The sequence below is a fragment of the Pteropus medius genome, unplaced genomic scaffold (genome assembly GCF_902729225.1).
Source record: "Pteropus medius unplaced genomic scaffold, Ma_sr-lr_union100, whole genome shotgun sequence".
NCBI lineage: Eukaryota > Metazoa > Chordata > Mammalia > Chiroptera > Pteropodidae > Pteropus > Pteropus medius.
In genome coordinates, this window is record NW_024351731.1 from 9,099 (window position 1) to 23,360 (window position 14,262).

The following is a 14,262-nucleotide window of genomic DNA, read 5'->3' on the forward strand; positions in this document are numbered from 1 at the left end:
ATCGCGTTGCTGGTTTTAGTTTTAAATATGTAGTTCATCTGCCCACGTAGGAAACTGGGACTCCCACAGTGCGTGCTTATTCATCAGTTATAGGATGTCCAAAGGGCTCGTTGGCGTCGCGCAGCTTCGCCGACGGCCTCGGGGACAGAGGGACGGAGTTAGAACTGGTCCCGGGCACTCCTCCAGGGCAAACGGACTGCAACATGTATCATGACCCAACACCTGAAATGGGCTACCCTGCTGGCTTTAATATTGTCAGATGTCACGATGGTCGTAAGGGGGACACCGAGCTTCTGGTATGCACAGGACATTTCAGGCACTACCCAGCATAATCACCAGGCACCTCGAGAGGGCAGTATTTTGAGTTTTTTGTTTCATAAATGAGGACACATGAGACTTATCCAAAGACCCGTTGAGCTAAACTGAAGTCCACCAACTCTGGAGCCTGCTTTAACTCTTCGATCTATTCTTGACTTTTGCAGACAGTAAATACAAGATGTATATATACGACATGGACTCAAACGTTGTCATCTTAATTTCCCCATTTTACCGATAAGGAAAATAGTTTCAAAGAACTGATATGGCTCGGGTTTCCCGAGTCTTTCTTAATCCACAACCTATTTCATCTCCTCTGATCACGATGTGAAGATTTTGAAGTATGTTCTGTAAAGAATTATTTTACAAGAATTTATGGAATGGCAGTTACTGCAATCTCAGATGGAACCAGAATGGCATTTCAACTCAAAAGGCCTGGTTTTGAGCACAAATGCTAATACCCCTACGACAAGTCTAAAATACTTAAGAGCAGTCTTAAAAACAGTCGAGTGCTTTATAATCCCAGTCTCTAGTGAGAAAGGCACTCGCTGCTCAGGTCTGTTGTCCAGGTTGAGGGCTGAAGCCATGGGGTGGCAGTGAACATGTTACCGTGGCTGTAACTGAAGGAAAACGTGATGCAGTGGACACCTCGTATTGCGAAGAGGAGGCACAAGGACTCATGCAGGTAGAATGAGTAGATACTGAGCAGAGCTGTTTTAGAGGTCAGGGCTGACAGGCGGCCGGCTTAGAGTGGAGTCACACGTGCCTCAGATCACGAGCAGGGTTCCTGGCCCTCTTTCCTGACGAGCCCATGGCCATCCCATCATCCTTCATTCTAAGGACAGACATGAATTGGTATCTGACTTGAGAGATGAGAAGACAGCTATTTATTTGTTCTCTTCGGCTATCCGAATGGCAAATATTAGACCTGAAATTAAATCCACTTCCTAGCAGCAGGGATGGCTCCGTTTATTACACCGAGCATCGTGCTTGTCACACTAGGTTCTCAAATTAACCTGCTCTTGTAACCAGAAGGAGCGTCAGCAAACTCTCTGTGAAGGGCCAGAGAGTAAACATTTCAGCCTCTGAGGGCCATATGGCCTCGGTCACAAAAATACCATTCTGCTCTTGTGGCCAAAAATGACACGTAAACGAATGAGTGAGGCTGTTCTCCAATAAAAAGATATTTAGGGACAGCGGGATTTGAATTTCACATACTTCCAGATGCTACGAAATTTTCTTCTGCTTTTGTCCAACCATTTAACAATGTAAGCACTATTCTTAGTTCACAGGCTGTGCAAAACAGGTGGTGGGTGTCTTGGCCCAGAGGCTAGTTGGCTAACCCCGGCGTATTAGAGATTTTCCCACTTATTCTCCAATATGCAGAGCTACGTTACCTGCAAAGGCCATAGCAGAATAACTTTATTCCGGCTGCAGATCAGCATTGCTCACATTCATCGCACCACTCAAGCACTCACTGGGCACCTACTCCGATCTGGGCACGGAGCAAGATCCCCTGGACACTGGAAGGAAATCAGGTTCTCAGAGTAGCAGAAAAGAAACCCATGAGTGTAGTTAAATATTGGAGGTGTTTGATGAGATACTTGCATATGATTCTAAGGGCTGCCATGACAAATTACCACAAACCAAGCGGCTTACAGCAGAAACGTATTCTCTCACTCCTGGAAGCCAGAGTCTGAAATCAAGGTGTCAGCAGGGTTGGTTCCTTCTGCAAGAATCTAGTCCAAGGCTGGTGGCTGCTATCGATTCTTGGTTGGTGGCTTGTAGACGCATCGCTCCAATCTGTGCCTCCATCGTCACGTGGCCTTCTGCTGTGTGTTTCTCCTTCTTTTCTAAGGAACTGTTGTATTTAGGGCCCACTGTAATCCGGTGTGGTCTTACCTACAGATCCTTAATTTCATCTGCAAAAATCCGTTTTTCAAATAAGGTCAGATTTTCAGGTTCTTGGGGGGCCTATCTTTTGGGAGTTCACAAGGGAACCCATGAAAATACGCTTAGAAGATGCCTAGGATGTGGCTAATGTTATTATGAAGACTTTGTGAAGGAGGTGATGCAAGCTAGTCCTCAAAAAACGAGAGCTGCTGTTGATGAGATGGACGCGAGGGAGGACGGAGATGACAGGCACAGAGGCCAGCCAGACCAGAGTCACGGCGCTGAGACGCCGCATGCGACGAGCTAAACAGCAAGCAGCCGAGCCTGGCTGGCAAGCAGGGCATGGATGGCAGAGGGAGCCGAAGGCTGGAGAGGGCGACAGCGACGCCATCACGAAGGGCCGTGGTGTCCTGATCTGGCCCTACGAAGCCGGGGGTTTTGATGAGGACTGGTTCAGGATTCTGGTCCGCAGTCAACCCTGAGCATCACAGCTCAGATGCTCCATGCACCAAACCACCGCAGGCTGGGACTAGACAGCCTGAGAGCAGCTCCTTCCCATCGGTATGTTTAGATTTCATGATTATGGTCGTGTGACCTTAAAATAACAAATGTGCTCCTGCTCTCCCATCGGTGAGACCGCGGCCTTCGACTTCCCGAGCAGCCCCTCTTCCCTGCATCCTCCTCCCCGGTGAAGGGCTGCTCCTCCCTCGCACTCCGCCGCCTGTCGCCCCTCTCCTCACACTGCTGGGAAGTGTCAAGTGAGCAAAAGCGTGGCTTCCCGCCTACGGCTGCATCCACAGAAGAGTAAAGTGAGAACAAGTCAACGACAAGACCAGACCGCCGGTCTCGGCGCACTTGGCGAGATTTTAAAAGCAATTAAAACTGTGCACACGGACAATAATGAAGAAAATGCCATGAAAAAAGGCCCGGCTCCGCCCTAAAAGAAGTGAAAATTATGTAATGTGTATGTGCACGCCAGAAAAATATACATGGGAACAAGCCTCAAACCAAAACATCAGTAAACCAGACACACTTAGAAAAATGAAAGCTGATTTTTATTTTATCAACAGCCATTCTTTAAACATGAACATGCATACGTAATACTCTACGCACACATCACAGTTTTTAACGTTAGTTAATAAAGGTTAAACACACAACATACATCCTTACAAAAAAGTGAAAATGCAAACTTAAAACTTTAAACAAAAGTCTTACTAATTTAAAAAAAGGTTGTGTTGGGTACCATTTGTACAACACAGTTAATTTAAACATTTTCATTTTGGCTGCACATGAAAAAAGCGGCAGTAGAAAATAAAGTCATTGAGGGTTTTTAAATAGCAGAATAGGCAGTTTTGCCATGCAGGAGAAGCAATATTAAATATTAGTTTTCAAAAAAAATCCACATTTAAAAATATTTAGTTCAAGTCACAGAATTTCTCTCAGTAGAGACCCCAATGCAATGCATAATTAGCTGCCTTAGACGGCCTGTTTGAAAGGACAACATCCCTTCAGAGTATAACTTTACTGATTTTGGCACAGAAAAGAAGTCTTAAGAACAAGAACATGATTAAAAAAGAGGGAAGAGGAACAGAGGAAAGAAATAAAAAGCAAGAGTAAATGAGATAGTAATTGCAATCACTAAAAAACTGTGCATTCTCAGTCACTGCAGAATACTGTCTTCTGTCTACAGCAGGTGCTTATTCCAGAAGTGTCATTGCAGCATGGATTTAATTTGCTTGGAGGTAGTCTCATCATTCAAATGTTTTGTTGTGTACCTAAAAGTGAAAAACAGCAATTTGGGGAAATTAAAAACACATTATCTGCATCAGGTTCTACAGTCATGAGAAGCCGAGCCACGGGCCAGGCAATCTTTTCTCAAAGAATTGTGCCGTGTCATTCCAGCGTGAGCCCTGCTCCGGTTCTGCTCGCTTAGCCTCCCCGCCATCCTTTCAACAGAATGTCCAACAGCTGCGTAACTGAGGACCACCTTGCTGAAACGACCTGGGCAAGTTCTGAAGTAAACGATTAGCTGTAACTTCTCAGAGGAAAGTTACTGCGGCTCCATCTCAGGGGTCTACAGATTATAGCCTTTGGGCCAGAGCCCGTCGCCTACTTCTGTATGGCCTGTGAGCTACGCACATTTCTACCGTTTTAAACAGTTGGGGGAAAAAAAACAAAAGACAACTACTACTTCATGCTAATGTAGAAATTACGCGAAATTCAAATTTCCGTTTTACTGGCCCACAGCCATACCGATTCACTCACCGTGGTCAGTCACGTTCCTGTCACGGCACAGCTGAGCGGCTCACCATGTGGCCCACGAAAGCCTAAAACATTTGCTTACTCTCTCGTCCTTTATAAAAAGAGCCTGTTGACCCCTGATCTGTTTATTGTCCTCAAGTCAGTTCTGTCGCATCCCAAAATGTTTCAAATTTAATAAAGAAGGCCATTATCTAGCACTGAACCTTAACCCCCAGTTCTAGCTCTTTCTCTTTTATGATCAAAGGCATCAGGTTCCATTTCTCCATCTGTAAAATGCAGACATGATCTGTCGCTTTCTCTTAATCACACACTGTGAGTTGGAGGTACTATATAATTACTACAGGAAAGCTTTCGAAATAAGCAACATATCTATGTGTGCGATTATATTCCCTTTAAAATTATGGTTACTGGCTGTTGGCGCTGAAAAAAAAAACGATCTGAGGAAAAAGGAGTGAGCATCTCTAGCAGACTTGCTATTTCCCAAAAAGAAAATAATTCAACAAAAATGCGTTCATTTTGTAGAGGTGTAAAAACGACAATTAACATTGTACTTTTGGGATTACAAAATGCCTTTGTAACAACATCTCCTGCACTCTGAGTGAAAGCACATGAAGGGTTAGGCTGCCGTGGTTTGAACAGGGCTTCTCGAAGTGCTGGCATTATCTGCACCAGCTAAGGTGTTTGCCAATGAGATGAGGTGCCCGGTCCCACCCCAGACCTAATGAAGAGACGGACTCTCTGCAGGTGGTCCCCTGGGAATCTGTTGTTCATGTCAGTCCGGGTGATTCCAAAGGCCCCCGAGGTTCATTCATGTAGCAAACTGAAGGCTCAAGTATATGGGATTTCGAAAGTAAAATCCTGAATTGGAAAACAGACTCTGACACTTATTAGCTATTTTATCTTCTAGGCTCCCAAGAGCTTAAGGTAACTGTACAATGGAGACACTTCCAACACCCCATACCCACCATCCACCTCACAGAGCAGTGCTAATGACTGAAGTCATGTAATAAAGCTGTACTGCATATGTACAGTGATGTAAAAATGCTATGTATCAATTAACATTATAAAACTTCCCAGGTGAAAAATTAAGAACCAGGCACAGAATACGCTCATTTTGAATAAAAACAGTTCATTATCTCTGTAACAAACTTCTATCTTCTAATTTTCATTACGTATCTGAAAAGAAGACCTCACACTGGCAGGTGGCCCCTGCCTCAATGGCGCAACCTCTCCCCCTTCCCCCAGATGCAGGCTGCTGTGTGGGGGACCTCAAGCCCGTCTTCAACGCATGGCCACGGCCTCTTTGTCTTAATTCTAAAGTAAGAGACTGAACCACCTTTAGATCCTGAAAAATAAGAGTAAACTCTGGGTTCTTAATGTTTGAAGCAAAGTCCCTTCGAGGTAAAGAAATAATACTAAAACCTAGACCTAAATTATACTATTAATTAGATCTCTGTAGTCAAGATGTTGTAATTTGTTGGGATTTCCATTTAAAAATATCCCAGCATATTTAGGAGCTTCAGTAACTAAATCAAGTAAGTCTAAGCTGAGAAAAGACATCAAATAATGACTGTCTGCTTTATTTTCATTATAAGAAATATTATAAGAAATAAAAATAATAGGGATCTGCATTTGTGAACAGGAATGTAATCACGCTATATTAAGCGAAAAGAGCCAGATGTAAAACAGTCTGCGTGATAATATTTTATAAAAATATTAAGTATTATATAGAACCATGACTATACAAGTGTAAAGAAAAAATTCTGGAAAGATATTTAACAAAATGTTAACAGTGGTTTATTTCAAAATAGTAAGATTTCACAATTTATTTTTCTTTAAATTTTTGTTTTCTGGATTTTATTTATAATGAGCATATATTATTTTCATTAAAAAATTTTTAAAAAGCAATCCTTCCTTCAAGAGGGGCAAAAAGTAAACGCCAAACTCTTTAGCAAAGAAACGAAGCTCCTATTCTATTGGCGAGCGCACGCGTGCACACACGTCACAAACTGACCGGAGTCTGAGAGCGAAATTACCACACAGCAAGGTGAGAGCTCCACGTGTCTAACTCGAACTTCACGTTCATACCCTTGTACTATTTGCACTCTGAAGCGTGTGCTCACGTGTGTTTCCCGATCCGCGTGTGCACAAACGTATACACACCTGAGGGCGTTGAGAAGACCTTCTACACTATTAGGAGGCTGGTCCTTAAGAACCTTGATACAACCTTTCATCTGAAGGGAAGAGGAAACAGAAAGGTGAAACTTCTGTTTTTGCATCAAACATTCACTTTCAAAATAGGAATAATTAAAACAGCAACACGACTACAGAACTCCTGAGAAATGACACACTGAAAATGTAATTATTCTTAGAACAGGGCAAAAAAATCTACCCAATTGTTATTATTTTCAGTTTGTCAAACAAAACTGTAAGAATCAAACCAGTCAATCTGAAACACCGCCCACACCCCACACTGAAAACCCCACGTCAGCTAAGGGAAGACCTCGTGAGGGTGTCGAGCAGCTTTTCAAAGGACAGAACGGACACGGGGGCAAGGAAGAGGAGCGTTCCCGGCAGGCACACGCCAAGACAAAGGTCATCACGCATGCCACAGGAAGAGGATGAAATCTGCGGAGCTGAAATCACTTGCATCAGAGTTTACAGAAGGCCTGGAAAGCCAGGGCGACTTATTTGGCAGTGATGAGGACGGCAGCAGAGACTGTGATGGGCTATTAGAAAGGGGACAACTCAGTGAGGATGGCACAGGAGGACGACGAGCCTGATCACTGTGAAGAAGCATGGCTTTGGAAGCCATGGAGACGCGGGTTCAAAACCCCACTCTCCCATTCGCTAGCAATTACAATACTTCCCGTCCCTAAATGTTAGTTTCTCTGTGAGTACAGGGGAGATAACACCTACATCTTAGGAGCATTTCAGAGTTTTGTGGGAGAACAAACGTAAAATTCCTGGGGCACAGTAATCACTCAATACGTTAACTCGTGTCTCTTCATACGGGATGCACATGCATGAAGGCAGGGAGACTGGCTATCAGTAGTCTAGACACGAGATGCTAAGGGGCTGAACTAGCTGTGAAAGGGAGACCAGAAGGTAATTCGCAGCAAACACTGGCTCTTATTCTGCAAGCCACATGTGCCGGGTGCAGAAAGAAATGATGAGCCCAGGCTATTGCCACAAATTATGACTGAGGGGTGTGGGAAATGTGTAGTCTTCAACCTTTTTCCCTGGAGCACCTCTACTGACTTCTAGTATATATTTGGAAGGGAATCTTTTGTTTGAAATAGCCTTTGGCCGAAGGAATGAAAAGATACAATAAAAAAATTTCTTAGGACTGGTTATTTATTTATATTGCCAAACATGCGAAAGAACCACTTAGGAGTGAGGGATCCCACGCGGGACGCTGCAGGACGCCACAGCTGCCTCGCTCATCCCCTGCACCAGCACGAGCTCCGAGTAGCACTGTGAGGGTGCGGAGGAGACCAAGGCCACTGCTGTCACAGACCACAAAACCCAGCTCTGGACCCGGCACAGCCTGCTGCTCTTTAACTGAAGCCTATGACTCCCATTTTTGGAACTTCCTAGGCATTATGTACAACAATGCAACTTACGTCGATTTTTGAAGTTTTGGCAAACGCTCCCACGGGGTGTACGTGGTCATAGAGTATTATGACGCCCACCATAACCCTCAAGCAGAATGACACCGTCTCTTCATTTGTGAATCTGCTTCTGTATTCCCTGGAGGGTAGAAAAGATACAGGCGGATGAGGCACATTATGGATTAACGAGCGGCTTCAGCTCTCAGCTGGTGCTGAAAGATGGGCCCAGTTAATCTTTAAAAGGGACAAAAGGGACGCGGAGAAGTGAGGCAGGCAGAGCCGTCACCGCCCGCCCTTAGTCTCTACGCCGAGTGCATCACCCCTTCCGCACAGCAGGGATCAATCCAGAGATACTGGCAACATGACGAGAAATCTCACCAGCTTAACCGAGCGAGCGTGGCTGCTATTTAGGGGCTAACTCAATCTAAACACGTTATTGTATTACGAGATTTAAATTTTCTAAATGTCGGTCATATTCTTCTCCCATCTGGAAAAAAGAAATTGAACTTCTGTCTATATAGAAGGTGGCGTGGCACAGCAGGAAGTGTCCAGAGCCAGGATGAAGACAGCGGCGCGTGGGGCCGGCCACCGTGCACAGCCCTCATTCCCCAGGACCCCACCCTCCCGGACGAGCACCAGCGGGGGCCCCCTGCTGCATGAGGACTGCCACTAAGATGGTACAGACGACAGTGCTTTGGAAAATACGAAGCTTCACACAATAAGGATTAACTAGTAAAAACATATACTAGTCAGGCTCCAACAGGGACTCTTTCCGCCTGGGACAGGAAAACCCAGCCGGACGCCAGTGCGGCATACGCCATAAATGACGTGAGAGGGAGGAGAAACCCAGCAGAGAATTCAGGTGAGTGGTGAACACAGCGAAGACAGAACTGACACTGAAGGAGACAAGCAGAAGAGTCACTCTAGGCCTCTAGCAAAAGGCAAGTTCTTCACCGAACAAGGAGGGAGAAGGTTTATGAGAAGCAAAACCAGAAGAGCCTTAAAGCTCTGCCCCGGCTCCCCACCACCCCCACCGAGAAGAGCACCGCAAATTCCCATTCTGAAGACTCAGTCTGACTGGTCTGAGGCGTCTGAAAACCACAAGTGCTTTACACTTCACCAGAAGCTACGCTAAGCGGCCAAAGCGCTTTAATTTTGTTCATATACTGACTAAGGGGTACGCTTCGTTTCCACGTTCCAAACGTGACACATTCGCATCTGGACGACCATTTCAACGGGGTTGTTAGAGTGAGAAAGGTCAGCTGATACTCACGGTGTTTCCAGCATGACTCTGCATACACTAGCCATGGTGCTTAGACAATCTGTGGTGTTTTCTATTGGTAAATTTTTATTCTGTAAAAGTGTACGGAAAAAAAAAAATGAGTTTTTACTTAAGTATAACCTAAAACCTAGCATAACAAGAAAAATGAGCGACTTTAAAATTTGGCTCCTACTCTCGATTTTGTAAACAACGTACTAGATGAACCCTAGAGGCTGCTCTGAGCTCTGGGGACACAGCTCCAAGCCAGACGGCGGGGACAACGGCGCGTGCGGACAGGCCTCAGGCCGGGAGGGCGGGGGATGCCACCCAGTGACGGGGGAAAAGTCACTGGAAACACTTCGAGCCGAGGAGGAAGGGAGCGGGATTCATGCTTTGGGAAGAGGACTCGGCTGCTCTCTGGAGAACGGACCCTCCTGGGCCGGGAGTGGGGGAAGTGAGAACAGTCAAAACACGGACACGGGACCCCCGGGGAGAGGCAGCAGGAGACGGGTCACGTCTGCAGGTTCGGCGTCTACTCTGAAGCGGGGGCAAATAAGACTGATGCAGTGGGCGTCGGGGTGGAGTAAGAAAGGACTTGGGGATACTAAGCCCTAAGTTATTTGCTCGTGTCAGCACACACTGCAGACGGACGCCGCGGGTGCGGTTCCAGCTGCAAACTCCCGCAGAAAGTGAGAACTGCACTGAGCGGAGTGGGCATCTTTTTGCTGGTGGAGGCCTTGGCTTCAGTTCATCAGAAAGGCAACACCTGCGACGAGGTGTGCCCGCACAGCGGCACTGTTACCCGCGACAGCAAAGACGGAGGAAGGGCAGGGCGGGGGGACACTGGGACTTCGGTTTGGTCACAACACTGCTGAAGTGTCGGGGAAACGGCGAACGGAAGGTCGACGTGCACGTGTGGGCCTCAGGGACAGGGACAACGGCCGGTGTCTCCGCTCAGAGCTGGGGTTTAGAGCCGTGGGACTGGCTGCGACCATTGTGTCCGCGGAAGAGGAACAACGCAAAGCGTAGCTTCCTACGCGACGCTCACCTCTGATACAAACTTTGTGGTGGCATCACTTAAGGTTTTCAGCATTGGGGTTGCCTCAGCATAAAACAAAGACATTCGATTTGCCAATTCATTATTTACTTCATTTTCTCCTTCTGCCTGTGTAGAAAATAAGAGCATTTGATATCAGTTCGTAAATTATTAAATGTGATCTCATGATCTCAAGTATACAAGGACCTAGGCAGAGTGCCTGTCTTGTTATTGCTTACTAAATTAACCTAATAAATATTCTTCAACTTTATATTTTAGACCTTCAAGTGCACATGATACTTAAATATTCTTTAAAAACAGAAAGATTAAAAATGATATCAAGAAATTTTTAAAAAATATTTAAGTGATGTTAAACAATTAAATAAAACACTGACGGGCTGCCTTCTGTGTACAAGGGACTGTCCTCAGTGCTATGGAAGACAGGGAGATGACGATGACATTGCATGCTGCCTCCACCAGAAACACACAAATACCCACAGTCACATGCTGAGAGGCCGTGACTTAAACGGGGGGTGAAAGGAAGACTAGAGCTAGGCTGGAAGAAACTAAAATGGACCCACAGAAGAGTTAGACTTCTGCAGGTGAGGATGGGCAGGTAAGCAGGTCTTCCAACCAGCTGGGAGGAAGAGTTAACTCCAGGTAACTCAGTGTAACGGCAGCGACTAGGGAAGGATGAGGCTGGAAAGGAAGGGCGGGGTCGGCGTGCACAGGGTCTTAACTGCTAGCTGAGGTTCTTCTGCAGTGACGGTGAACCACTTTGCAGTGTGAGAAGAAAGGAATGACAATTAAGACAATTTTCTAAAGAAAGTTAAATGATAGTGGGCAGGCTGTACCAAAAAGAAAAAGACTCTAGGTTGGAAAACCAGTTCTGCTGCTAGAGAATGATGCCGGAACGGGAGGGAGGGTGAGGCTTTCAGCTGCAAACCAGGTGTCAGCAGATGAAATGGGGAAGAGGGCTGAGAGATTTCACTTGACAACGACTGCGCTTAGCTATGATTACTGAAGGTCTTTAACCTTGAGTGATCCGGGATAGTTATGACCAAGGACTGGGGGTTTGCTTTCCCTTTATTTGACAGGGTAGGTATGAGAAAGACAGGTGACAAGGTCAGCCTCACAGTAGGAATCAGTCTATGCAAAACCAAACCAACACAAGTCAGAGACGCTCTGTGGAAGAGACGGCCTTCCTCCAGCCCAGAGCCTGTCTTAGAGCAGCCGCTTCATGAAACATTTACTCAATGGAAAAAAGAGAATGACCTCCTTTGGTATTTTTTTTAACCCTTATACTACTCACCACTCTTTACATTCTTATATAGTATTTCTTTATTAAACTATCTACTAGTGGCTAGGGCTGGTTCTAGAAATTTCTCTATTTTTCATATGATGTAGGTCCCTCAAATTACCCAGAGGAAAAGATAATATTTTCTTCTTTTTTAAGGTTTTACTTATGGCCTCTGACTCCTTGGAGGGAGAAAACGGTATTCAACAGCTTAAGATGAGGAGAAGTTGAGTGGCTCACAAACCTCAAACTGAAGGAGATGCCCCACCAGCCGAGACGCAGGCGCAGAGCCCGCTCCTCACACGGCCAGGCTGGGCACAGTGGCACCCGAAGCCCACCGGCCCCTCGAAGCCCACTGCCCCCTCAGAAAGCCCGCGGCCCCTCCGCGAAGCCCACTGCCCTAAAGCCCACCCATTTTCGAAGCCCGGCCCCTCGAAGCCCACCGCCCCCTCGAAGCCCACCACCCCACTGGCCAACACTAGGACTTCTATCCTCGCCAGTTTCTCACCAAGATTTTTCCATTCTAAGGGTGTGGGGACACAATACTCATAACCATAATTCACAATATTATTGTGACATTAAAATGAGAAATTACAGTCAACCTTATGTAGACAAAACTAATTTTACTGAAGTTGTCGTAGGAATTTAAGAGACAGAGTGGGAAAAAGAGTCAAAACCAAAATGTTTGCTACATTTTGCTCTTTCTTCCTATAGCTGTGGGTGCTCATAATTACTAACTTAATTACTAAACTTTATCAGAATGACTGAGTGAATGAACAAATAAAAGGATAAATGGAACAAGCGGAGAGATGAGTTATCACCACCCCTAATTCAAAGCATTAACTCACTGGAACATTATTAATCCTCATGCGACTCAACGTTCTTCTGTAATAGCTGAAATCATTCTGTATGGCAGGATTTGTCATCTAAAGAAGACATTTTGAAAGAAAAATGTATTATGTACTACATGATAGTATAAATCTCAATTGAAAACTCTACTATACACAGTTTTAACTAGTTAAGTAACATTCCCAATTTGTAGTACCATTTTAATAACTAAAACTGGTATCATTCAAGATGGTTTTTTGCACTTATGTAACACCGTACTTGGTCCTTACCAAACATACAGAATTGTACAGACTGTTTCTTAGTCACGGTCGGTATAATTCCCAAATTTTATATACAAGTCATTTGTGCTCAAAGTATTAATAAAAGAGAATAGTTGTCTATGACGCAATCATGAAACGCTCAAGTTAGAAATTCAGCTCTTCCATTTTCTAGGCAAGGTAACTGAGACCCTGAAAAGTCAAAGGCCCGGCCGTGGAACTGGTTACTGTGACAGGGCTGAGAGCGGAACGCAGGTGTACTGACAGGAAATCCAGTACTTATTTCTTTACACTCACTCCTTCCAACAATACGAGACAGGTAGGTAGGTGGACAGGTAGATGGGGGGTGGGCGGAGCAGTAAGAGGGAGGAAACATCTTAACATTTTTATATTAAAGAAAATTGAAATAAACTGGGAATGAGGAGGAAAAAAAATCAGAAAAGGTCAATATTGTTCCAGAAATATTTTTTAAATGAAGTTAAGACTGAATATTGGGTAATTTGCTATTTGCTATGCATATATCAAAAGACCTGCTATAATTTTAAAATCCAGTTTTCCATACTTCCTAAGGAACATCAGACATAACTTAGAAACATTTTAATAAAGTCTCCAGGCATTTCCTCCTAGTGTTCATTGAAAGACTTGTGATTTTCATGCACTCTGGGCTAGGAGAAAAATCCCACCTTGAGTTCATCAAACCGGAGTGTGAAATGAAGAATTTCTGCAAACTGTTTAGCAAGAGCCTGCTCTCGCTCTAGATGCTGGGTGGGAGAATACGGGGTACTTGTCAGGGCTCCCAGGAGACCTCTTAATGCTGCTTCTAAAGAAAAAAAAAAAAAAATTAAAATATTAAGTTGCATCTCCCTGATATATGTTTAATAAAAAGTGAGCAATTTATAAGTGTTATGATTTCAATTCTCATAAAAGTAAGGTCTCTTTAAAATCTTTTCGATTACCTGAATACAATCGTTCAAGCTGAATACTGTTTAATAGAATAAAAACCTTAGAAGGACATATTCAATTTTGTAATTCTATAAACCCAATTAAAAACACAGAATGTAATTTGAATTAAATACCAGGATCAAAGAGCAAATTTTATATTATTTTCACCACTCTACACAGTGTTGATTTTTATAAAATGGTAATTGTTACCTACAGCTAAGTAACTTCGATGTCACTATGTCCACAGTCAAATGAATTATCAACTTCTCATACTCTGAATACATTGTTTATTTATCTATAAACTGTTTTCTTTCAGCTATTAAAGGAAACAAAATTGGTTTATTAAGTAGCTTTCTGAGTTTCTTAAAAACTTGGCATCTGAGGACCATTATATAAATATTTTAATTCATTACGTAAGTAAAATGGTCCCTTTGAAATAAGTGCTACTTTTGGAATGCAAGGCTAATAAATACTGTGTTTAAAGATGGAAATACTGATAATTCCCTTCAAAAAATTATAAAAATCAAACTAATTCA

The 14,262-nt window shown here is 44.2% G+C and overlaps 1 protein-coding gene across 6 annotated transcripts in view; it reads right to left on the minus strand.

The window, feature by feature from the left end:
- Window positions 1-3,241: 3,241 nt before the first annotated feature.
- Window positions 3,242-14,262, minus strand: part of CYRIB (CYFIP related Rac1 interactor B) — a 121,128-nt gene continuing 110,107 nt past the window's right edge. For all 6 annotated transcript variants that reach the window (XM_039845870.1, XM_039845869.1, XM_039845868.1 and 3 more), the window contains 7 exons: window positions 13,468-13,604; window positions 12,527-12,604; window positions 10,394-10,510; window positions 9,358-9,437; window positions 8,097-8,223; window positions 6,634-6,704; window positions 3,242-3,983 (listed from right to left, as the gene is read on the minus strand). In XM_039845870.1, the coding sequence (XP_039701804.1) occupies window positions 3,920-3,983; window positions 6,634-6,704; window positions 8,097-8,223; window positions 9,358-9,437; window positions 10,394-10,510; window positions 12,527-12,604; window positions 13,468-13,604 (674 nt within the window). In that variant the 3' untranslated portion in view covers window positions 3,242-3,919. The remainder of the gene's footprint in view (window positions 3,984-6,633; window positions 6,705-8,096; window positions 8,224-9,357; window positions 9,438-10,393; window positions 10,511-12,526; window positions 12,605-13,467; window positions 13,605-14,262) is intronic.